The 24,809-nt window shown below is 40.9% G+C and overlaps 1 protein-coding gene across 1 annotated transcript; it reads right to left on the bottom strand.

Annotated features, from left to right (window-relative positions):
* Positions 1-15,691: 15,691 nt before the first annotated feature.
* LOC125438975 (left-right determination factor 2-like) lies at positions 15,692-22,225 on the bottom strand. Its single transcript, XM_048507754.1, has 4 exons — positions 21,958-22,225; positions 20,514-20,757; positions 17,959-18,198; positions 15,692-16,486 (listed from the first exon to the last, which is right to left on the bottom strand). The coding sequence occupies exons 1-4, from the start codon at positions 22,223-22,225 to the stop codon at positions 16,147-16,149; spliced, it is 1,092 nt and encodes a 363-aa protein (XP_048363711.1). The 3' UTR covers positions 15,692-16,146.
* Between the last annotated feature and the right edge of the window lie 2,584 nt (positions 22,226-24,809).

Raw genomic sequence — 24,809 nt, 5'->3', positions numbered from 1 at the left:
CTGAGCCTTGATGAATGCTAACAGTTATAGTGAATGGTGGTGAAATCCCTGCTGGACATTGAACTTGATTGGCGGCTTTACAGTACAATAATTGTACCCATCAAACGTACTCTTCAGGAATACTGGAGTGCTTGCCGTATAAGTGCATGTGGCACTTGATCAAATGCTTTTTCAAGGTCTAAAAATGACATGTGCAATGGTTTATTTTTCTCCCTGTATCTTTCCATTAATAGTTGTGCGGCGTGCATGGCATCAGTGTTTCCACTTCCTTTGACAAAACCGCATTGGTTGGATGTGATTGTTACATGGTTCCTGAGCCTCTGATTCAATACACTTTCAAAGATTTTCATGGCGTGGCAAAGTAACCTGATTGGTCGATAGTTGGAGCATTCGCAGATGTCTCCTTTTTCCAAATGGGTATAGTTGTGCTCGTGGTCAAAGCTTCTGGAAGTTTGTTTTCTACGGTAATGCGATTGAAAAGTGGTGCTAGGAATGTGACACCATTTTCTCCCAGCGTCTTCCAGATCTCGACTGGGATGTCATCTGGGCCAGTTGCCTTTCCACTCTTCATTGTCTTTATTACCAATATGTCTGCAATTGCTGCTTTCTGTGTTAGCTTTTAAAGTTCCTTGCTTTGATAAGGGATAAAATATTAGTGGAAATTGTGCAAAATATAAAATGTCCTAAAATACTAGCAAAAAAGGTTTTCATGTTAAAAGTACTAGAATTCAGGCAGAATGGCAGTCAATGCATGGACTACAATTCCCATCAGCCCCTGGCAGCATGGTCAATTGGCCATGATGGCAGGAGCTAATGAAAATTGTAGTCCATGAACATCTGGAGTGCCATAGGTTCGCCACCACTGATCTAGAGCTTATCCACTGTTTTAAAAAGCTGAAATCAACTGCTTACTCAGTTACTTAGGTTTATGCTGAATGGTAAATCAGGATTCTTTTTCCACTTCCCCCATTCTCCACAAATCTTCTAGCTGATTTTCAAATGGGAATAGCTTTATTCTTCCACTAGAGGTCACTAGGTGCTAACTAAACTACTGAATGATTCTTGGAGCTACAATGAAGGAACCCAAAGATGATTTACACTGGGGTCATTGTACATGTACTGTATAATTATGCTATTATAGAAAGTTGTTTCAGGGAAGATTTTTTTAAGGGATAAAATTAGGTATGCAGTGTATCCACACTTTCCCCCATTCATATTAATAATGCCTGATGGAGCACCCTGCACCCACAAGACTCTGAATCAGCCTACTGTGAAGGGCCTAAGAGTTTAGTTTCACATAGTAAATAATATTCCAGCCTAACAGGTTTGGCTACTATGTTGGCAGAATCTTTATGCATTTGTGTGTAGTAGCAGAGAGATATGGCAGTCAGTCATTGTGTCCGGATCTAGTTCTGGCTAAGAACACCCCCACCCCTAACTTCTAACTCAGTTTGATGGCATCAGAGACAAGGCAAGAAGCAGTCAGGCATCTCTGCATCATGCTTCAATGCAGCTTGGTTGAAGAATCCCATGTTGGAAAAGCATTTTGTATTGAGCTATAATTGTCATTTGTCCTTGTGTGTCATTCTGGGGTCAGTCCTTGGTTGAAAGTCTGATAAAGATACAATAAATAGTGAAGAATTCATTCCACTTGTCCAACCAGGAGAATAATTCACTAATTGGGTCTCTTCCTGTCATGCAGCAATAAGACGCGTAGCAGTCCTGGCAGAAAAATGAGTTTAGCACTTTTGTGATTCAAGCTTTAGGGAGGAAGCGTGGAATGATAGGGAGCTGATATAACTTACTGCTATAAACATAATGATGCTGATAAAGTTCACTATTTTAACTAGGACTGTCATCTGCTTTTAATGTCTTTTGCACACAGTGGAATAGAAACTAATTTAAAAAGTAACTAACTTCCATATTAATAGACATACTGGTTAGCACCTTAATAAAAGATTTCCAATTTTCTGTTCTATCTTAAATACTTTTTGAAAATTATTTTATTTTAACTTCATTTATACCCTACCTTTCTCTCCAGTGGCAACCCAAAGCAGTTTATGTTCTCTCCTCTCCTCCATTTAATCCTCATAGCAACCCAATAAGACAAGTTAGGCTAAAAGTATACGACTGATGTGTATGTGTCTGTTATTTCACACATGTGTTTTGCTAGATGTAAATGGAAATTTCACAGTGAAGGGCAGTAAGCAGTGAAGTCCCACCAGGATTGGTCTTGAGGCCAGTGCTATTTAATTTGTTCCTCAGTGGTCTAGTACTGGGAGTGAACAGCATAATGGCCAAGTTTTCAGAAGACACAATTATTCAGGGTAGTGAAAACTAAGACTTACTATGAAGAGCTCTAGGGAATTAGGTGGCAAATGAAGTTCACTGTAGGTAAACACAAGGTAATGCTCCCTGGAACAAAAATTTACTAATTGGGTTATTAATGGGGTCTGAATTTGCTGAAGTTGAAGGAAAGAGCCCTTGAGGTAGTAGTGAATAGCGGAATTAAATACGATAATCAATTCAGTGTACAGCAGCAGAAAAAAAAGGCTGAGAGGTTTTAGGAAAGGGATGGAAAACGTACAGATCTATGCTGCAACCTCATTCGGAATACTGAATGCAGTTCCCAAAAAAGGACATTGTGGAGCTGGAAAAAGCACATAAGGGGGCAACCAAGATGATTAAAGCTCTGAAGAACATGTCCCTATGAGGAAATATGGAAGAGTCTGGGGCTTTGCAGTCTAAAAATAGATGATTGGGGGGAGGCATGAAAGAGGTTTTTAAATTATTGACAGATTATAGAAAGGGATCAGATAACTTTTCTCCCTCTCCCAAAATAATACAGCTTGAGGGCATCAATGAACTTGATGGGCAGTAGATTCAGGACAAACAAAAGGAAATACACCAGAAGGTAGCATCAGGGGAAGGGCTTGGCCTGTTTGCCCTATTAGTCTTCCAGAATAAATGACTTGCCACTGCATGAGGCAGGATGCTGATCTAGGTGGACCACTGGTGCGATCCGGCAGGGCTTGTTTTTGTTCTTGGTGCATTTTATGCCTTGAAGTCTCCGGAGTTGGCGAGCGGGGTGGGTGGGTTGGAGAAACACATCCTGCAAACCACTAGGAATTTTTCCACTTGTCTCTAGCGCTGCTAGCTTAAATTAAAATAATATTTGACATGGACTAGCTTTTTCGTTACTCGAGTCACCAGAGTAGCAGTATACCCTACACCTGCTCCGAGATGCTGTTTTTTCATTGATGGATCTCAGGGCTAAGGCTTAACTTTAAAAAACAAAAGTTCTGGGGCTGAACTCTGAGTTTTTGGTGTTGATGAAGCTTGTTGAACACATTTGCACAATTTATATCCAAATTCCTGCTCTTTGGGGGGGAAAACATGTCAGTGTTTTAAAAAATACCACCACCACTCTGAACAACTGACTGAAACATGCACAATAAAGGTTTAATCTCTCCTTTGTTACCAGTGATGGTGTTACCAGACCAATCCATGATGGATGGGTGGGTGGAGGCCCTGTTTTAAGACAACAGCATCTCTACCATCCTGCCACGCTTGCGATGTCTAACAGTGCCAAAATGGGAAGCCCATTCTCTGCATTGACTAGTGTACCTACAAGGACAGTAAAATCTTGTCTGGACTTGCCCTCACCCATATTCACCTTGCAAAATACCTGTCTCACATCCTTCCTAAAGGGTTTAAGAGAAAACAGTGCCTCTACCTTGGAAAGCATTCCAATCTCCAGCCCTGCACTACTCACCTTACTTGCTATTGTATTTGCCCAAAATTCTTCCTCTGACTAATTTCTCTGTAAAGACCATTTTATTTACACTGTCATTGTTTCGCAGCTGTAATTTAATCAGCTACCTTCCCCCTTTTGGGCATTCCCAGCTTAGCCCCTTTAGGCAAGTGCTCCACCCATTAGACTAATGTTCAAATACTTAAGTTTTATGTCTCTCTCTTGTCTTTCCCCCGAAGACTGTTCAGGAATATTAAGTTCTCTCAGCATGACCTGAACAGCTGACATCTATATACATAGGTAATAAAGATACCAAACTTGCCCGATCTTTTGGTAAGCTAAGAGTCTGCTCTCACTAATTCCCCACTCTAAAAGGGACAGAATCCCACCATTTTGGGTAACAACAGTGACTAATTTCTGGTCTGCTGCCCCTTGGTAAACATTTTGGTAAATCTTCCCTGTTACTTCAGGACCCCCCCCCCCCCCCGTTGTTCCTAAAGATCCACTGCCTCCCACCTCCTGCTCAACACAATTTCAGAGGGATTAAGTAGGCTACAGTGGAAGGGAGGAATTGGTGACATTCATATTCACATCCAAATAATAGCAGCCAAGTTTTCTCATTAACTGAGTGCTTGGCTCCAGACTGTTGTTTCTATTTTTGTGGATTCTTTGTTAAGATGAGGTTCCTACAACTGTCATTCTGCAAAGTTCCCCTGCCTCCCCAGTCTCTCAAAAAATTATCTGAGTGTGCAGTGGTTATATCTGCTATTTAAAGATAGGCACCTTTCAGTAAGAACCTGTCATTTCATACCATGCAGCTGTAGATAATCTGTGAAGAGCACCCCCCCCTTAAAGTGTATCCTTAACTAAAAAAACACCAAACTCTCCCATTTTCTAGGGCCGCTTCCGCACGGCCCATTTATGACGGCCTGGGGGCGCCAAAAAAGGCGCCCCCAGGCCGCCGTTTGCACAGGCGCTGCTGCTGCAACGCAGCAGCGCCGACCTGACTCTTCTTCCCTCCCCCTAAACAACAACCCTTTAAAGGGTTGTTGTTGGGGAGGGAGCGTCTTCCTCTGCGGCCCGGTGCGAACAGCTGCCGCCAGGAAACGCTGTCACCCGTCTCCGCCCACTCATGGTGTCCTCCTCGTCGCCTGCGGGGCGTCGCAGCCCCGCCCACACTGTCCTCCGACCTCCAGGGGTTGGAGGGCAGCGTGGGTGGGGCTGTGATGCCCCGCAGGCGACGAGGAGGACACTGTGAGTGGGGCGGGGGAGGGCACAGAGGCGGCTCCGTGCGGAGCCGCCTGCCATCTGCCGGCCTCCGCTTCGCCCGTTCGCATGCTTGCATGCGAACGGGCTTCCGCCCCCACGCCGCCCGCACTCTTGGCGGCATGGGGGCGGAAGGAGGCCGTGCGGAAACGGCCTAGGTTAGTGGAAGACAAACTCTTCCAGAGTAAAGACTTAACAATAGATGGAAGTAGTGGCTTGGGGAAGAAGGGGACCTCAGTTTAATATAGGGTGATTCAATCAAGGTCCCAATTGGTGGAGGGAATGTGGGGGGCACATGCCACACTAAAGTATGACTGATGCTCTGCCTCTAGGCCCACTCAAGATACGCTCCAAAATTCTTGGTGAAGAGGATCTGATAACTCCCTCACACAATAATCCTACATACCTTTCAGAAATCTCACTAGGAGAGCCTGGATGATCCTTGCTCTACCTTCTAAGTAATTTTGAGAGTATGGAAAGTGTTAATATAGAAACCTGAGGGGGCCTTTCATCTGCGGAACTCAATGTGTTTTTGCAAACATTCCTTGTTTACAATTCATGACACATCTGTGAAGTAGGAAATGGAAATGCACCAGTTTTCACAAACCCTGATTGCCCACCTCTAATTACTTTGTATACTTGCTGTGGCATCACTGGAACAGCTACAGTTTCTAAATAAAGGCTTTCAGTATTCTGAATTCCTACCTTTTATTTGTAGTCAAAATTAGTTAGTTTTTACACCCCACTTTTAAAAGCCTTAATTGCCTTTCCTTCCCCTCCCCACAACAGACATCTTGTGAGGTAGATGGGGTTGAGAGAGTTCTGAGAGAACTGTGACTAGCCCAAGATCACCCAGCAGGCTTTATGTGAAGAGGTGGGGAAACAAATTCAGTTCACCAGATTAGAGTCCATCACTCTTAACCTCTATGACTCTCTCTCATGTGTTTTTCTTTATTTTTTACTTTTGCTTATATCTTAAAATTAAAGGTGTGCAGTGCTATAATATTATTTGGATCTCTATTATTATACAAAGGAATGTTCTTAGTAGAGGATGTTGTAAGTACAAAGATCTATCAGTATTTGTGGTGAACTAGGAGGTTATATTTAGCAGGCATGGAAGAGAAGTTTACTTGTGAGTCACCAACTGAACAAGAACACAGGAGAACACAATTACTAAAGATAATGCAGCTTTTCATAGATATAGTCTGCATGTTACTGAAAATCTTTCCTGTTGGCCCCATTATGTATCTCTATGGTGTTATATGACTGCAATGAGTGAAAGGGGAGTGCAAGTTTGAAAACATGGTAAAAACACACATGAAGTTTGAGAACATGATAAAAAAATAACATTGGCCAAAGTTTCTGTGTGCACACTTGTCATGTTTGCATATGTACATCTCCCTTTTATAAGGATAAGGATAAGCAGAAAGTTTTATATCCACTGATGTGTGAAGACTACCATAATCCATGTCTCCATTACTGATCCAACATTCTAGCATATGTGGAAAGGCAGAAAGTAGAACAAATCGCCTCACACATTAGTAAGTTATATTTTTCTTGTGAATCTTTTAACATTTATGTGGATCTTATATTCACAATTTGTGATAGTCTGGCGTTGCTGAGTATAGTCTGTGTGAGAAGTGGACAACATCCTTCAGCCTGTGGACATCTTTGAAATTCTGACATGGGGTGGTGGGTATAACCACAAAATGCTTGCCATGGGAGACGGAACCACATACAACTGCCCCAAAGAAGTCCAAGTGCAGAAGAGAAAAAGATGCATTGGGAAAGAAAGGTGAGAGAGAGAATAAAATCAGCACTATGATGGTAGCTGCCATTGAAGCAGTTTATTTTAATCTGCACAGCATGTCAGATCTCCAGTGGACAATCAAAAGCAGCCTTATCTCAACTCATCTTCCCTTGTGCCTTAGTCCTTTCAACAAAATCCTTGAGAGAGTGTATAATGTGCTAAGCCTTTACTGTAATAGGCAGCAAAAGACATGTAGCGTGGTTCCTAAATTGGATCTCTTTCTTCCTACAGCAATCTCACTGCTTCTGTGCTGAAAGAGTATTATTTGGGAGTATTTGGCATTTTTTTATTATTAATTATTAATTATTTAATTATTATTTAATTATTAAAAACACTTTCCAAGTGAAAACATATTGGGGCTTGAGTGAACATCAGAACTTAAGAAGAGCCCTGTTGGATCTGAGCAGTGGTCTACGTAGTCTAAACAAGATGTTATACAACAGCCAACCAGCTACCATAGACGGTCAAAACAAACAAGACCTAGCTACTCCTACAGCAGGAGCACAGGAAAAAGTCAGAATCCCATGCACATAATTGTTATACTAAACATAATCATTTGGGAAAATCTTGAATGAATCATCTTTCAGAATATGTTTTGTGCCAAGCAAGCCCTTTAAAAACTAAATACATAACATGTAATAATACAAAAATAGTGTATCTTATTATCACACGCTGCTACACTGGGGGCTCTGAAACTTGCAGCTTCTGAATAGGTGGGCTTCTCTTCTTCCCGAATTCCAGCTGGTTTGGGCAGCAACCAAATAAAGCTGCACTAATTCCCACCTTCTGTGGATGTGGATTGGGTATTTGTTTTTCTGTTTAAACTACCAATTAAAGGCAGCCCAGAAAGCGAGGTGCCAGACGGCACTTGCAGGACCCTGTTAATGAAGAGGAGCAGAAAGTGGGCAGGGAGGAGGCAAGCAGTGTCAAGTCTTGCTTGCAGGAAGGGCATGATTTTGTCAGAGGAGTGATAAAATCAAGAAGCAGAATAGCAACCTGTCCCAAAACTGGTCAGTCGGTCAAGGACAAGAATATAATCCTCTAACTAATTACATCCAAGAAACAACTGGTGAAGTATAATGTTTAAAACACTAGATTAGGATGGGGAAGTCCTGTGTCCCTGTTTCTATTTAGCCCTGAAGCAAGTCATTATCTCTCAATTTAACTCATCTCATACTGTCATTATGAGTACAAAACAGAGGAGAGGAAAACTGTATATGGACCATGTGATACTTGCAGGAAAGGTGGAAATATAATGTAATTGATAGTAAATGATAGTAAAAGAACACAGGGCAAAGAGAAAAGTCTAATTGCTCCATAAATCCTTCTAGGTTTATGTATCCATTAAATAATCAGTGTCATCTTAATATCTCCTGTAGAATTATTCTTATTTAATACTGAATATTTACAAAGTACCAATAATATGCAAACAGACAACCAGAAGTGTTACTACCTTTGGCTCATGCCTTTCTTCCCTGTGGAACCCCAGGGTGATATAAATGGTATGTCCAGAATTTCCTGTCTGGGCACAAGTTAGAGGGACACAGACTTGCTTAGCTACAGCAAGGTTGCTCATTCATGTGCCCTACCTCAACAGTACTCAGAGCTGACATCATAGGGAGAATCGCAATCCAGTGACGGGCTGGGTATATGGTGTTTATTTCTCAGTGTTTAAAGTCCCAATGAAATGTATATATGTTTAACAAACTGCCCTACCAGTTATTCTGTCAAGAGGAGACAGTGTGGTGTAGTAGTTAAAGTGCTGGACTAGTACCTGGGAGACCTGGGTTTGAACCCCCAGTTATGCCATGGAAGCTCACTGGGTGACCTTGGGCCAGTAACACATTCTGACTCCAGCCTACTCCACAGGGTTATTGTGAAGATAAAATGGAGGTGAAGAAAACAATACAAGCCACTTTGGGTCCCCATTAGGGAGAAAGGCAGAATATAAACAAACAAACAAACAAACAAACAAACAAATAAATAAATAAATTCTGCTAGATGTTTTCCAAAACCATATACAGAATTACCAGTTGTTTTCTGGTATTTACTCATTCAGGAACTACCCAAGCTGGGATACCACTGCAAGAGGAGACTGGAGAACCCTGACCTTTCAGACACCTCTTGTAAATGCTGAATGTCACTCTTACTCATTTTAGTGTGAGCTGAGATTTCCCTATTTTAAATAACACTTCAAGCATCACCTGACTTCAATAAGTCACTATATTTTTTCAGCTGCAACATAGCATCTGTCAGGTGGGAATAACATTAGACTCCCTGGTAGGTTGTTCTGACCTGAATGGCCCAGCTTTGCCTGGTCTCATCAGGTCCTGGAAGCTAAGCAGGATTGGTCCTAGTTAGTATGTGGATGGGAGAGGTAAGTGATGGGAAGGACCTCTGAATATCTCTTTCCTTGAAAACACTACTGGGTTGCCATGAGTTGGCTGCAACTTGAATGTGCTTTTGACCAACACCATAGGTTTGTAACAAAATGCACGTGAAACTTTTAAAACTCTTGAAACTATAAATATTAAAGATTGTTACTATTATCACTGACAGAATGGAAGTCTAATAATATAGCAATAAAAACAAAGGAATGGCAGGGTGTAAATGTTTTAATAGATAAAGGAATAAATCATGAATGTGAAGGGTTCTAATTTTAAAACCCAAAGCTTGTAATACCTTTTATCAAGGTAAACCAAAATAATGTAACACATTGTGTAACCTTTTGAGTTCTCCAGAAGTCTTCATCAAATTCAAAACAAATTAAAGAGGATAGGGTCTCTGTCTGCATCCTGAAAGATGTCTGTAGGATGCTTCCATGACTTCAGTGAACACAGGATGTGACTATCAAATTGTGTTTTCTGAAAATATAGTAACCTACAGTGGATCAAATATTGTTCTGATGCCAAACAGAATACACAAGACCTTTGAAAGGCTGAAAACCTTCTATCATCCTTCCTTTTAGCCTGTCTCTGGGCTTTCAACATTGTAGAGCAATAAGAAAAGAAGTGAGGTTGGGGGTGGAGCGGGAAGAAAAAAGAAGAAAAAACTAGTGCACAAAACAGTCAAGTGAAACTCTTTTATTTCAGGTTTTCTTGACTGCAGTGTGAGAGTTCTCCCCTCTCCCAATTTAAAATAACAAGATGTAAAGTGCTTAACTTTGCTTGGATTCTGTTCTTTTTTCTTTTAAAAAACTGTCTTTTTTTTGTTTTGTAAAATCCCAGTCACTGTAGTTCTATTTTTAGTTGTGCTTAACGAAAGAGTCTAATTTAACTTGTCAGAGAGTAGTTTAAATGTTTTAATCTTTCCTAGAATTATTAATTAATTAATTTTCACACTTCCTTTCTTCTCAATAGGGACACAAAGTGACTTACAAACAGGTTCCTTCATTTTATCCTTACAACAACCCTGTGATGGAGATTAGGGTGTAAGGAAGCAAGTGACTGGCTCAAGATTACCCAGCAAGCTTTCATGGCAGAGTGAGGATTTGAACCTGGGTCTCCCAGATCCTAATCTGACACTCTAACCACAACCCCAAATACCAGAGGAGTCATTGTCACTAAACTTGAAAAAAAGATAACAAAACCAGGACTCTTCCCTTTTCTTCCCAACTGCAAGTTGAACAGATGCTGAGGTTGTTGGATCTCTTACAGAAAGGCATCGAAGAAAAGTGCTGGTAGTGAAATAGATCCCAAGTGAGATTTTGTTCTAAGGCAGCCCATGTTTTCCAACAAGGTATTTGACAATGAGTTTCTAGAACTGATGTCAGTTTCCCTTTCTTCTTCCTGTGCACACATGAATCTGTATTATACTGTGTTGTCAGAAAATCTAGCCCAACATTGTCTCTTTGATTGGGAGTGACTATCCAAAGACATTGAGGTCAGCAAGGTCCAGTTGTAACATGAGGAAGCACTATACCATGTCAGTTTAAGAAGCCCCATCTAATAAAAACACTTTATTGTTGTTCTCAAAGAAAAGGCACTGGAAATATAAACGTTAAAGCTTTATGTTTTCACATATATGAAGGCAAAGACTTTTTCATATTTCAAGTGCCATGGGCATACCTACAGAAGACGGAACCCAGAGCAATTGAGCCCTCCCTCCAAAATCTAAGTCTCTTCCATCTTGGAAGATCAGCTCTTTCAGGATTGCTGGTCTACCTGCTATAAAGAAGAACTGGAAGACCTGGCCTCCATCTACCCATCGCTTTTTAATGTCAGATAGACAAGCCCTCCAAGCAGCAGACAGAGGAGGCTGTGTGGCTCAGGGGCACCACAGTTTTCTGTTTTGCAAAGGGGTGACCAGGGTGCCCTTAGGCAAGTAGCACCCGGGGCTCACACTCTGGCTTGTCCCACTGTAAATACACCAGTGCAAGGGCCTTCATACTGTGAGGCTCTAAACTAATTCACTTAATTAGCCCCTAAATGTGGTTCCAAAGATCAATTTTCTCATCCTCAGTACATGAGATCCTTGAAGATAATTCCAGGTGGCTAGCTGTGTTGGTTTCTAACAATAATGCTTATGAAGGTAGCTCCAACTCATGAAAGCTTATCCTGGAATAAGTTTTATTAACTTTTGAACTGCTACTGAACTAATGGTTTACCTTGAAATGAAGATAATTGTACTGAGGATCGTCTGCAAGAATACACGTACTCTGCTACTGATCTATTGCCCCTCTCTGAAACAAAATATTGTGAATTTTTTTAGGGAAGTATTTCAGGTTCCCTGAAGAACTGGTCCTACATCTTGTGAAGGTAACTATTGTATCTGTTGGTTATTCTACTGACTCCCAACATTTTGCTGTATAATCCTTTTCCATGTTCTTTACCACATACTATTTATTACAGTTTTTCTCCGGCTAATCAGCAAGAGCCCTTGTTGGATTTCTGTACTCTGAACTACTGAAAAACCAGCCATTTTCATTAGGAGGTGGTTGTTGATAAATTTCAGTTATTTCTTGATGTACTTGTTCCCCCCCCCCCCAAGAAACCATACCCTGAGATCTTTGAAGTTATGGCCAAACCATAACTTTGAAGTTATGGTTACACAGGTAACGCTCACCTTGGGACTCTTCTCTGCACAGTGAGCTTGCAGAGGGCTCTCCTCACACTTCTCTGTTGCACACAAGAAGGCAACTCAGTGCTTGCCCTGCAGAAGTCTCAATCAGCCTCTCCTTTTGTTGCTTCTCTTAACTCTGCCCATCAACAACCTTGAAGGCACAGATCTCACTATTATCTTCCCCTACACACACACATGCACATACACTTGATGCTGCAAGAGAGATGTTTGTTTTTAAAATAGAAGCTTGTCTGAAATAAAGTTTTAGAAATGCCCTCCTGATCATTGGAGAGGGCAGAAGCAGAGTGGGGGAGGTGGGGTGGAGCCAGAAAGAGATGCTTATCCTGTTGCTTTGCAAAAGCCAACTCTCTGTTATTACTATGTTGATCTATTGATACAAGCATTTAGAGAAGCAGGAAGGAGACAGCAGCGGGGAAGAGGGCAAAGGGGAAGCATACAAAGCAGTATGAGGGAGTAGGGGGTGAAATTAGATGGGCTGGCTGTGGGTAGAGGGGAATGGTCTGGGGCAAAGCTGTGCCCACTGGCAAAGATGCTCGCTCTGGCTGCAAAGCAAAAATTTAATTTGTGCTAGAAGTGGTCTCGCTTGCTGTGCGGAGAATAGAAAGTAAAAGTGGGACTTTAGGAAATACATCTGTAAAAAGAATCTTGTGGCGATGTACATTTCCCCCATTGCACAGAAGATGCCTTGTGCGTAATCTGCATAGTATGCCTTTGTATTATTTGATGAGGAGATTGAATAGAGCATCAAATTTTATTATTATGGTCAATGGCCAGCATCAACCTATACATAAAATGAGAAAAAAATTACATAAACATCTTAACAAATTTAACATAACCCATTAACATTTTCAGTTAAATCTTAATCTAGCAAGGGGTGGTATGTTTTAAGTGCAGCAGCACAAAAATTGGTGGTTAGTAGTGAAACTTGCGGCTTTTCATCTATTGGAAGCATTTTAGCCAATAACAAGTCAGATTGGCCAGATAGATTATTGAGCAGAGGTGTTGGATAGAGTATAGGTATATTCATTCCCTTTCTATTTTAATGTATAAAATAAACTCTTTCCTGGTAATTTTTTTCCTAAGTATTTAAATTTTGTGGTCACACATCTGCACTTCCATAGACTCCTTCTGAACATGCATGCCCTTCAGCCTCAGTGCGGCCCCAGGAGTATTTATTAATCTGATTAACGAAGTCCTCCAGGGCTTACTATTTAAAGGGATAGTAGGATGATGTCGTGATTTACTCCAAGTCCATGGAAGAGCATGTGGTGTTGATTTGAAAGGTGCTACATTTGGCCAATGACTTATATGTAAAATTATCCAAGTGTGAATTTCATAAAGACAAGCTTGACTTTTTTGGATATTATCGGGGGCGGGAATTGAAATGGACCTGAATAAGGTTGAAGATGTCCTCACTTGGCCAGCACCCGGAACACGTAAGCATTTGCAATCCTTTCTGGCCTTTGCTAATTTTTACCGTGATTTTATTCCAAATTTTGTGGAGTTAGCCCTCCCCATCACCAGCCTTTTGTGTGCTAAGGATAAAGGGGCTGTGGCCAGCAAGGCAAGTGCTCCGCTGCACTGGAACTCTTGGTGTGAGACTGCTTTTTTAAAACTGAAAGAGGCTTTTACTTCTGAGCATTTCATCGTGCTTATCCCGATCGCCCTCGTGGGGGGCGGGGAGGAAGGCCTTAAGGAGGGTGGAATGTCAGGCGGGAGCCTGGCATCGGGGAGCCTGTCCGCAACTGGGAGGGGGGACGAGGAGTCTGGATGGAAAGTTACTTTCTTTCCTGCCTGGCTGAAACAAGTAGGGGTGCCCAGGCCAGGTGGCTGCTTATCTCATTGTTTGGCCTTGGAGTTCTGTCTCACCATTTCAAAGCTTTCCTTTTAGTTGGATAGCGTGGGAAGATGGGAGGGGAATGAGCACTGGGGGAATTGATATATTGGGGTTTGAGAAAAGACAATTTAGAATTGGCTTCTCATCTGGTAGCCACTGATGCTTTCCAATAAAGTCTTTTGAACCGATGGTTTCAGAGCCTTGTTTGGTCTCAGATCCAGGGCTTGACAATAATGCACTTTCAATCCACTTTCAATGCACTTTGCAGCTGTGCGGAACAGCACAATCTATTTGCAAACAATTGTGAAAGTGGATTGAAAGTGCATTATTCTGCATGTGTGGAAGGGGCATAGAGCTCACCATTTCATAGCATACCTGAGGATACTTAAATCCAGATAATGGAATTGTGAATGGGCAAGACAGATCTTTCTACAACCTTAATCACACTAAGGATAGCAGAAAAAATGAAATCTAAAAAAATACACTGGGAGTTTAAAAGTACTTTGATCAAAATGATAAACAGAGCACATGTAGCTTTAAGCAATATATTCCCTTAGAGTCTGCTGATAGTCAACCATAGATTTGAGGCTTGGTTCTGTCAGTAAAAAGCAGGGGAAGGGGACAGGACCCTTTCCAAGTCTATTTGGTCATTTGCTAGAGAACTCATTAGGGCCAGGCCTGGCTAAGGTTGCCAGCTCCAGGTTTGGAAAGCACCATTTCAGTACTCAAGAATTAGACACAGATTCCACTATGTAAATTTTATATTTTATTGTTTCCTGTTGTTTCAAAATATATACAAAAGGAGGGGAAATCAATCAACTATAATACCTGTGTGTTAGATCTTAAAAGGGCCTGATCCTTCCAACATATGCAAACAAACAGTTCTTACCAGTTCCAGGGCTGATGGATCACTTTTTAACTCTACATACACACCATTCCTCTCATGGAGATGTGAGGACAAAGAATACATAAGTATGAATTTTACAGTATTTACAGATAAGTGCTTTGAGATTTATGATTCATAGGATTCATATGATCTGATCATCTGGTTTTATAATGAAGGTCAGAATGTTAGTTTTGGATCCAGGAGAAAGTTCAACTCTCTGCTCAGCTGCAATTTGCTAGGAGGGCCCCTCTCATAGTTTTTCATTATTTCCCCACCACCACCACCGTGGCCCACTGAACTCCCCAAAATTATGTTACTGCCAGGGGACTTGCACAAACATTATAGTAGGGTGGTGGTGTGGGAATCAGCAAGACTTGTGTCTCCCTCCTTCACCAGCAGAAGTGCTGTTCTACTAGTGTACAGCATTATGTCATTATGCCATCAGAACAGTATCTTTAGAACCAAATGTAAATTCTGGAAGCAATGGTCATACACAGTTTTTTCAAATTATTACAGTAGGTGAAAGGATGCAATAAGGATCTACTCAACAACAGCCTTTTAATTAAAGTCAGATTTACACAGAAGGAATTGGTATCTTTGCAGCCAGCTCCTTCTAGTATAGCTGGATAGAAGGTATTTATTTACTTGGACCTTCTAAGAGGGTGAAAAATGCCTCACGTAAAGCACTATTTCAGTAGTAACAAAGAGAAGTCAGATAAAAAAGTGATTGCTTGATGGATGCTAGCTTGCTGTACATATATTTAACATTTTAAAAAATAAACCATTCGTTGGCTTTGTGTATGTGGTATGTCTCCTGTATACTGTGATACAGATATGAAGATAGGTGCAAGTTTGATTCTTACTGGCCAAGTTTATTAGAAGTGAGGACCAAACTTCACACCAATGGGGCAAATAGCAGCTCCCTGGAGACATTTCAGGTAAGGAAAACAGTACTAAAGAGAAGGGTTAACACCTCTCCTCAGACACTACAATCCCAATCCAATTGGGACCATAGTATGTTTAATTTTTTAATAAAAGAAAATGCTGGGTGTTAGAATCAGGAGGCTCCTCTGGGACAGGCTAGGCCACAGTTCAGGAGGCTGAATACTCAGAGAGAAACCATTAAAATTATAGATCCTTTCCTGTATGAGTGAAGTGCCTTCTGCTTGTGGAAAGGCCCAGTTAAGACCAAACATTAGTAAATGCTCACACGATTTGAAATGAAGGACAAATTAAACAAATCTAGTGCATTGAGCATTCTTGTGGAAAAGTTTAATTTGGAACAAACTTTTAGCAGAGGAGAAAAATTGTGTTCTTTGGTGGAAGGGCATACTTTGACATAAATGCATTTGAAAATCCAGTAGCCAACTACAACATGCCACAGGTTTTATGTGGTTAGGATTAGGAGCACTAAGATTTCCAAATGCCATCATATCATTAATTAAAGTATGATAAGACTATCCTATAATTGATCATATTTTGTATTTTTTAACCAGTCTTAGTGTTTGCAGCTAGACCACTGCTATATTGTCCATAATGCAGCCACATTTTTCTACAATCATATTAGGGAACTCTGCCACTTCAATTTCTGTGTAGTTGCCTTTCTTGACAAGGTACATCATGGGAAGTGGAGAACTTTCTACCACAGCACAAGTTCTCTCTCCATAACCAAAATGGTGCAGCAAGTTCTTGGGCTGCCGGCAGATGCCCACACAGTGGTAAGCCTGGTAACCAGCTGGCTCAATAATCCAATACTGAGTCCAGGTGAGCTCACGGAAATTGATATAATGTTCCTGCCGGCAGCAGATGGTCCTCTCTGTCAAGGTTTCCTCTTTACAATCTCCAGGTCCTCTGTCCAAAAAAAAGCCAATAATTTCATGTGTGAGATGAGGCATAAAAATGCAAACTAGTGACAACTGATCTAGAGACAATCTAATGCTGATAAATGTCTGGAGCTGCATAACATTTTTCTTCACGTATCTAAATATGAATCTGTTATGTTTTTATCTGACCCCTTTTTCTAAGGAACTCAGAGTGACATACATGATTTCTCTCCTGCTTTCATTTTAGCCTCACAGTGACCCTGTAACAAACATTAGGTTTAGTGACTGGAGCACAGTGACCCACAATGACATCCTTATCAGAGTTACATATTTCTGTGCTCACTGACTTTGCTTAGGATGGCACTGCCAGTGAGCTTTGGATCTGAATCCAGTTATCTATGGTTCATCTGAATCATAGGCAAGGATCTGAATCCAGTTATCTATGGTTCATACCTAATACTTTATATACTTTGGCTCTACAGTCTAACAATACTATTTCTCTCTAACCAAATGTGGGTCATTATTTTAGCTAACTAAACACAACCTTCCTTCCTTCCTTCCTTCCTTCCTTCCTTCCTTCCTTCCTTCCTTCCTTCCTTCCTTCCTTCCTTCTCCTTCCTTCCTTCCTTCCTTCCTTCCTTCCTTCCTTCCTTCCTTCCTTCCTTCCTTCCTTCCTTCCTTCCTTCCTTCCTTCCTTCCTTCCTTCCTTCCTTCCTTCCTTCCTTCCTTCCTTCCTTCCTTCCTTCCTTCCTTCCTTCCTTCCTTCCTTCCTTCCTTCCTTCCTTCCTTCCTTCCGACTGTGTCCCAAAAGCGCAGTGCTAGTTGATACATTTATGAAGACTGATGCTGTTTTACACTGAGTGAGACAATTGTGCTATTGAGGTCAGTACTGTCTCCTCAGACTGGCAACTCTCCAGGGTCTCAGGCTTTCATATCACCTATTAGCTTGATCATTTTCATTGCCTGGGATTGCACATGTGACCTTCTGCATGCAAAGGAGATGATGCACTGCTGATTCATTGTCTGGATTTCACAGCTGACTCTTACCTCTAGGATAGCCCTTTTACCAGCTGTGTACCTAACAACCATTTCATTGTTCAAAAATAATGTAAGAAGTGACCCTGTGTCTGTATTGTTGTTTTGAGATCAATGCTAAAAATTATACAATGTGCAGCCCCATCTTATCCATATTTACTCTAAAGTGAATTTTACTGAATTCAGTGATGTTTACTGTAAATTAAGCATACATTTCAGCCCTATGCACACTTATTCTAACAAGCCCCATGGAACACTATGCAACTTCATTCTGAATAAACATGCATACAATTGTGTTGCGGAACTGCGTTCCTGACTGTACTTACTTGGAAGTAAGTCTCACTGAAATAAAGTGAACTTCCACATAGACAAGGTTAGGACTGAATTTAAGGACTACCTAAAGTTTGGTCTGAGGTTGCATCAGTAAAACTCCAAGGTTACCACAGGTTTCAGTTTGACACTCACCCATATTCATCCAAATTGAGTGTGTAAAGCACCAACTCAGGCTTTCCCAGGGTTGTATCAGAAGGATTCTGAGAAGTAAAACGCACGACCCTGGCCATTTCAGATGCATAGCTGCCTAATCGCTCTCCTTCAATCCAGATCTCCAGGAGCATTGGTCCCTGTCTCTTTGTCTTCAGCCAATAGTGCACAGCCTGAGTTACATCAAAATTCCTCCAACCAGACTCCATAACTGGAACTAACCTATGCAACAATAATGGGGGGACGATGATGACAAAAAATTTAGATACAATAGCTAGTGAAAAAAATCAGGAGTACAAATAAAAAACATCCATTGACTCATTAATTTCAGAATAAAAGACTGAGACAAACAAAAGACATTACAGATTTCAGATTATGGAAGAGAAGGTTATAATCTACTAAATAAATAAAATATATATTTTATTATTTGCCTGATTTGAAAGCTCATTTGTACTTTACATTTTAAACTTGGGTACAAAGAGTCTCCAAATGGTCAGTAGCCAAGGGCACATTTATATCATTTCATTTTCCCATCATACATTAGAAACATGGTAAGCAGGGAAGGATCTGACTCCTACAGAAGTACTTGGTAATTTAAATGTGGATTAACAATGGCAACTGATGACACTCTCTGTTATTTAAACACTGGAACATTTTTGCTCCTGTGGTGCTTGGGGCAAGTAGATAAATGTTTTAAATCAGGGGTAGGGAACCTGCGGCTCTCCAGATGTTCAGGAACTACAATTCCCATCAGCCCCTACCAGCATGGCCAATTGGCCATGCTGACAGAGGCTGATGGGAATTGTAGTTCCTGAACATCTGGAGAGCCGCAGGTTCCCTACCCCTGTTTTAAATAAATAGGGAAATAACACTCTGAGCTCACAAACAAAAAGTAAAATAACGCTCACTTAAATTTAACTGACTTAGCTTGGGCAGAAACAAGGGACAGAAGGGTCAATAAACAATCTTCCAGTTTTTAATAAGAGCCAGTTCATACAACCAAAATGATATTCTGAGGATGTGGGTTGAGTGGATTCCCACTGACAGATATGTAGTAAAGCAACTGGGTGGCAATCCCTCACATTTAACATGTAATTGTTCTGGACTTCTGTTTTATTTTGCATCATATTTGCTATGGATATTCTGAGCCTTCCTTCTCAACATGCCAGTTTGGTTGTGAGGACGAGTTCTCTGCAATAAGTAATAACTGTTGTGAAAAATATTGCAGCATTAGTTTTGTAAGAAGTTCTGATTCACAGTGAAACCCCTGAATAATCATGTACTTCTATATTCACTCTTGTGCCAGTGACTTCTTTGTGTATATTCTCAAGGTAGATCCAGCACTCTCCTTGACAATGTAGTGAACAAGAAACTCTTGCTTTTGCTAGAATTCTGTGTACACCTATGAGCTACACAGAGCAATGTACTAGACAGGATAGCATTAACAAAAATATTAGTAATAACCATTATGAAAGTCTTAAGACATTAGTAGAGAAAAAAGCCCCTGTTCTGAAAGAGTTCTGAAATTCTTGCAAGATCAGATCTACCACATCCTGTAACACCTTGGTTGTAACACCTGTGAAATTATCCACAGTCACCAAAGTGCAATTATAAGAAACAGAATAACCCTTCTAATGCAGGCAACTGTGGCTGACATACTGGCAGAAGGCAGTTTATGGAGACATTTATGGAAAGCCAGTGTAGTATTGTGGCTAGAATGCTAGACTAGGATCTAGAAGACTCAGATCTCTGAATCCCCATTCTGCCACGGAAGCTTGCTAGGTGACCTTGGCCCAGTCATGCACTTTCAGCTTAACCTACCTCTCAGGGGGTTGTTGTGAGGATAAAATGGAGGAGAGGAGAATGATGTAAGTTGCTTGGGGTCCCCATTGGGGAGAGAGGTGGTGTATAAATGAAGCAAATAAATACATACAATTACACTGGGACAGAATTTTCTTGGATTCCTAACTGGTGGGGTGCAGACAACTTGTAACTGGACACTGAAGGCCAGTTTATATAACTACCATAAATGAATGAGTTGCACTTTAGGAAGAGGGGCCCTTTTCAGGCAATGCTTTGATTTATGTTCAGCTATGCTGACCAAACATGTTTATAAAAATGTGACTGTTGTTATATTATCCTCACTGCTATCTTATGTATTTCAGGAGGACTATAAAAATTTGAAAACAAGATAAAAGCAAACAACATAGAAGATTGTGAAAGTAATTCACTTTCACCAGAGGTATCATTTAGAGAGGGACTTGAGTGAGCAAATTTCCCCTTTGTTTCAAAACACATGTAACTGTTTCTCAGTTGTAACTTTTTCTGGTTATTATAAGATAAGAAAAATAACCGCGACTTATACTTTTAAAATACACGTGGATTTGGGGCAGATTTGACCATGAGTATATCTAAATGCTGGTTCTTAAATTTTGTTTTGAATCATCCCTCCCCCTCCAAACCCCAAATGACTGCTGAGTGCAGCCTCATGTAAGTGCAACTTTTGTGAAAGGCCTGTGAGACCTGTTCCTTCCTACCTGGAATCGATCAAAGAAGTCCGGTTGGTGCCGTTCTCTTGAGGCTGCACCCAGTACACACTCACTCGGGCATTTGTGACTGGCCTCTGAGACTGACGGCTGGGCAATTGAGCCCTCTCTAATGGCTTTTTGAAAAGTTTTAACTCAGCCATGGTAACTTCACTGTTTTCTGGTATCCTGCCCTGCATGTCGAAGATCAGCTTCTGGCGAGTGGTGTCGGAATAGAGAACTTCTCCTGAAATATCTGCATCATCAGGGAATAGAAGGTATGCTTCAGTTTTTTTTTATCATATTCATCTTCCACTGAAAGAAGGTGCTTAGGTTATTATCACCACACATTATGCTTGGTTCTTAGGGCAGATGTTACATTTCTGTTTTCTAATGCACCATTGGATCTTCTTCACATGTGGCCCAGTAGAAAAGGAAAGGCAGCTTTAAAAGCAGACATTTGGGCTGAATATAAAGACAGTTTGCTATTTGAAAATAAAAGAGGATTTAGGCATGGGTTCTAGTTTAGAAAAACCTCTCTATAGTTCAGCACTAGAAGAAAAATTCTCAGATGGCTATGGGGAGTCAATTTCCAGAAAACAGCTACAACTGGCCACTGTTAAGAGTATTCAATTTTATAAGAAATGAATTCTGAAGAATGAGCTGAGTAAATCCACTGATGGTGGTAGCTGTGAAAAAGATCCAGCATACACCCAAATCCCGTAGTTCATCCTCTGCTGCTCCACACTCACACACACAAACACAAAAACATGGCATCAGCATGGGCTATGCTAAGGAATTACATTTTGGTTCAGAGGAAAAAAGTCCCAGTGATTGCTGGGAATGCAGTATACTTCAGTCAGCCTACAAACAGCTGGTTTGCTATGCAATTGGGGCCACCATGCAAAGAGACCAAGAGCTGCAATCTGTTACTTATATAAGTTCCAGTGAACTTAGTGAGACTCCCCTCTCCACACTGGATTTGGTCTGTATGATTGGAGAACCAATTCTATGTACTTTAATCCAGCAGTGTCCCTCTGGATGGCAAGATTTATAAGTAAAAATGTTTAAGATTGTGCAGCAATTAATCTTCTAAAATGAAAAGTGCATTTCTAATGAGAGATTATCTGTAAACTATCTAAAGTAACAATACATAAAGTAACACTAGAATGAATAAAACAGCTTATTCAAAAGGGTTCTGATCTCAGGAATTTATCTTGTAAGTCTTTAATTGCTAAATAAGACTATCCACATTTCCACATCCTCAATATCATCAAAATAGTCCACATACACATCCCCCCTTTCGGGAAAAATTTAGATCTAAATTTCACAGCTATCTTTATCTTTGCAATTTGTATTATATTTATTACATAGTCTAATTTGTAATATTTAAAAATAGGCAATTTTGAATTCAGATATTGATTCAGTTACATCTGAGAAAAACAATAAAGTTTACCTGCATTGCCAGGAATCCCTCTCAGGATCCCAGCTAGACTTGGTAAGGCTCTTCGCTTAATGCGGTGCTGCTTCAGCATCAACATGTATTTATTTCTTACATGCTCCGGAATGATGAGTTTCTCCAGGTCTGTTCTGTGAAGAGCTGGGACTTCAGGTAGCCCAAGCCTTTCCAACAACATCTGTTTGAGTTTTTCCTGGGTAAATCCACTGATGGTGGTAGCTATGAAAAAGATGCAAGTTACAGCCCAGCGAAGGCTCAGAGCCATCCTCAGCTTATCAGTCAACTGCAGAAAAGAGTACCTAAATCTCTCAAGCGAGAAGAGTTCGTTCTGTGAGGCTGTGAGCTGCCTGAATGGGGAAAGGATCTAACATGGCAGCTTTATATACCAAGCCTGATCCCACTGGCATAGCAAATTCCACAAGTGGAGGCAAGGCAGGGAACTTTAAAGTGACACATTCTCTTTGATATGAAGAAGCTATAGTGACACCTTCCAATATTTAGTGAACTTAATGTAGGAAAATTAGCAAGACTCTGCGTTTGATCTCAATAGCATCACATATCTCAGGCCTGTTTCATTTAGAGCATTTTTTCCTAAACAGAGATGATCTCCATGACTGTTTTTCCAAGCAGTGAGTACATAGATGGGCAGTGGAAAGTGAACAATTCATTTGTTATCATTGAACTAATCATTTAAAGGGTTTATATCCTGTACATTCAGTTCATAGTCTCCTGACAATGAACAAATGCAGCCATTGAATATAATAGTGAAATGATAAATAGTTTAGAAGTATAAAACATAGACATTTATATTCATTTACTTCATTTGATGCCTGCCTTTCTGTTCAAAAGCACCAAAGCAGCTTACATAATTCTCCTTATCTCCTATCTCCCCACAACAATTTAATGAGGTAGGTTAGGCTGAGATTGTATGTGACTGGCTGGCCCAAGGTCAGAGTGGAGATTTTAAACCTGGGTGTCCCAGATCCTAGCCAGCACTGTAACCACTGCACCCTACTGTCTCTTATACTGGCAGAAGAATAAAACTAACCACAATAAATTCTTTGCAGTTTAGTTTAGCAGCATATTGTTTAAAATTCTATAAAAATTAAACACTAGACAGCAGAAAAACCGTGGGCAACATAATCAATAAAACATCATCAGAAGCAATACCATTCAATATAGAAGATCAGTAGATCACAGGATGATTTAACTTGGCACTAGAAACTCAGAATGTTGTCTTTCCTAGAGGGATTAAAATTTTAATTTTGTTTATCATTGCTGAAGTTTGATTCTTAAAACTCAAAGGCATTTTTGCTTCAAGAGCAAGAATGCTGAAAAATGAATCTGAGTTCATTCTGTATTATAATCTTAGTATGTACAATGGAAAACTCCTGTGTTCAACCCACATTTTTTGACTGGGTGTATTTTGACAGAGCTGGTTGTAGTTTTTATATTCAGGCTCTTGTTTGTTCTTAATATCACATTCCTTATGAATGTAAAGTAACATTTAGCCTGCAAATGCAGAATATTCTTCTTAATAGAATAAAACAGGGAGTACAGGGGAGGTTTTGGTTCCCATCTGTATTGTGGGAAAATATTCGTTGATCCTGTTAGATTGCCTCATGTGTTTGTCATACCCCTGCTCCAGCAATTACAGAGTGCTTGCAGCTTCCAGTGATTCTGATACTCACTTCAGTACTGAGGAAAGCTCACAGGCAAAATCAGCATGGATTCCTCTACAGGAATTAAATGAATTAGGCAAGCTCTGCTTACATGAAACTCCATATATACCTAAAAGCTGCATTACTTTTGCATCATGAAAAAGGTACTGAGATTCAGTTCAGTGTAACTGGCTCTGAAATCCAAAGAAATTATTACCCTTCTAAGTGCATTTAAGTCAATGGGTTTAGAGAAAGATAAAACTATTTAGGATTGCGCTGTTACTTCAACCCCACTTCTAGATTAAACAAACGTGGACTTCATAAAATGTGGGAGGAACTTTGAACCAGTTAAAAAAAACTGACAGTGAAATCCTGTGGGGAGGCAGCATGGCAAAGGCCACACTGCGCTGCCTCCAAAGAGGCTTTCGGTGGCACAGAAGGGAGGGAAAGCACCCCCCTTTTATGCAGTGTAAATCTGTAGGTCCAGGGGCTTCACCCCTGCGAATGCTTCCCCCCCCCCCCCCATGCTGGAGTCCAAGAGAATGCCATCATTACTCCAATGTGGCCCCAACTCCTGGATTTTGCTGATGCAGAGCTGAGTCATGGCTGGCTGCCAGTGCCTTGTGGCTGGCAGAGGGGGCAAACACGTCGACACGGCTCTCTGCCACTCCCTATGCAAGTTCAGCCCCCCCCCCCACCTGGATTGAGTTGTAATTAGAGTCCAAGCTTATGATAGCTTAGAGTCCAAGCTCATGATAAAGGATTTGCCTCCATAACACTCATACTTAAGAACATAAGAACATAAGAACAAGCCAGCTGGATCAGACCAGAGTCCATCTAGTCCAGCTCTCTGCTACTCGCAGTGGCCCACCAGGTGCCTTTGGGAGTTCACATGTAGGATGTGAAAGCAATGGCCTTCTGTGGCTGTTGCTCCCGAGCACCTGGACTGTTAAGGCATTTGCAATCTCAGATCAAAGAGGATCAAGATTGGTAGCCATAAATCGACTTCTCCTCCATAAATCTGTCCAAGCCCCTTTTAAAGCTATCCAGGTTAGTGGCCATCACCACCTCCTGTGGCAGCATATTCCAAACACCAATCACACGTTGCGTGAAGAAGTGTTTCCTTTTATTAGTTCTAATTCTTCCCCCCAGCATTTTCAATGAATGCCCCCTGGTTCTAGTATTGTG

Source organism: Sphaerodactylus townsendi, linkage group LG01, assembly GCF_021028975.2.
Source record: "Sphaerodactylus townsendi isolate TG3544 linkage group LG01, MPM_Stown_v2.3, whole genome shotgun sequence".
Lineage (NCBI taxonomy): Eukaryota > Metazoa > Chordata > Lepidosauria > Squamata > Sphaerodactylidae > Sphaerodactylus > Sphaerodactylus townsendi.
Note: the sequence above shows the minus strand (reverse complement) of the source record. Positions and strands in the feature narration are given on the sequence as shown.

What these genes read in the sequence shown, in the direction of transcription:
- LOC125438975 (XM_048507754.1), bottom strand. Translation starts at nt 22,225, where the DNA reads ATGGCTCTGAGCCTTCGCTGGGCTGTAACTTGCATCTTTTTCATAGCT. An exon ending in ACTTCTTTGATCGATTCCAG is followed by an intron (nt 18,199 to 20,513) that starts GTAGGAAGGAAC and finishes ATTGTTGCATAG; the next exon opens with GTTAGTTCCAGTTATGGAGT. An exon ending in CTCAATTTGGATGAATATGG is followed by an intron (nt 16,487 to 17,958) that starts GTGAGTGTCAAA and finishes TTTTTTGGACAG; the next exon opens with AGGACCTGGAGATTGTAAAG.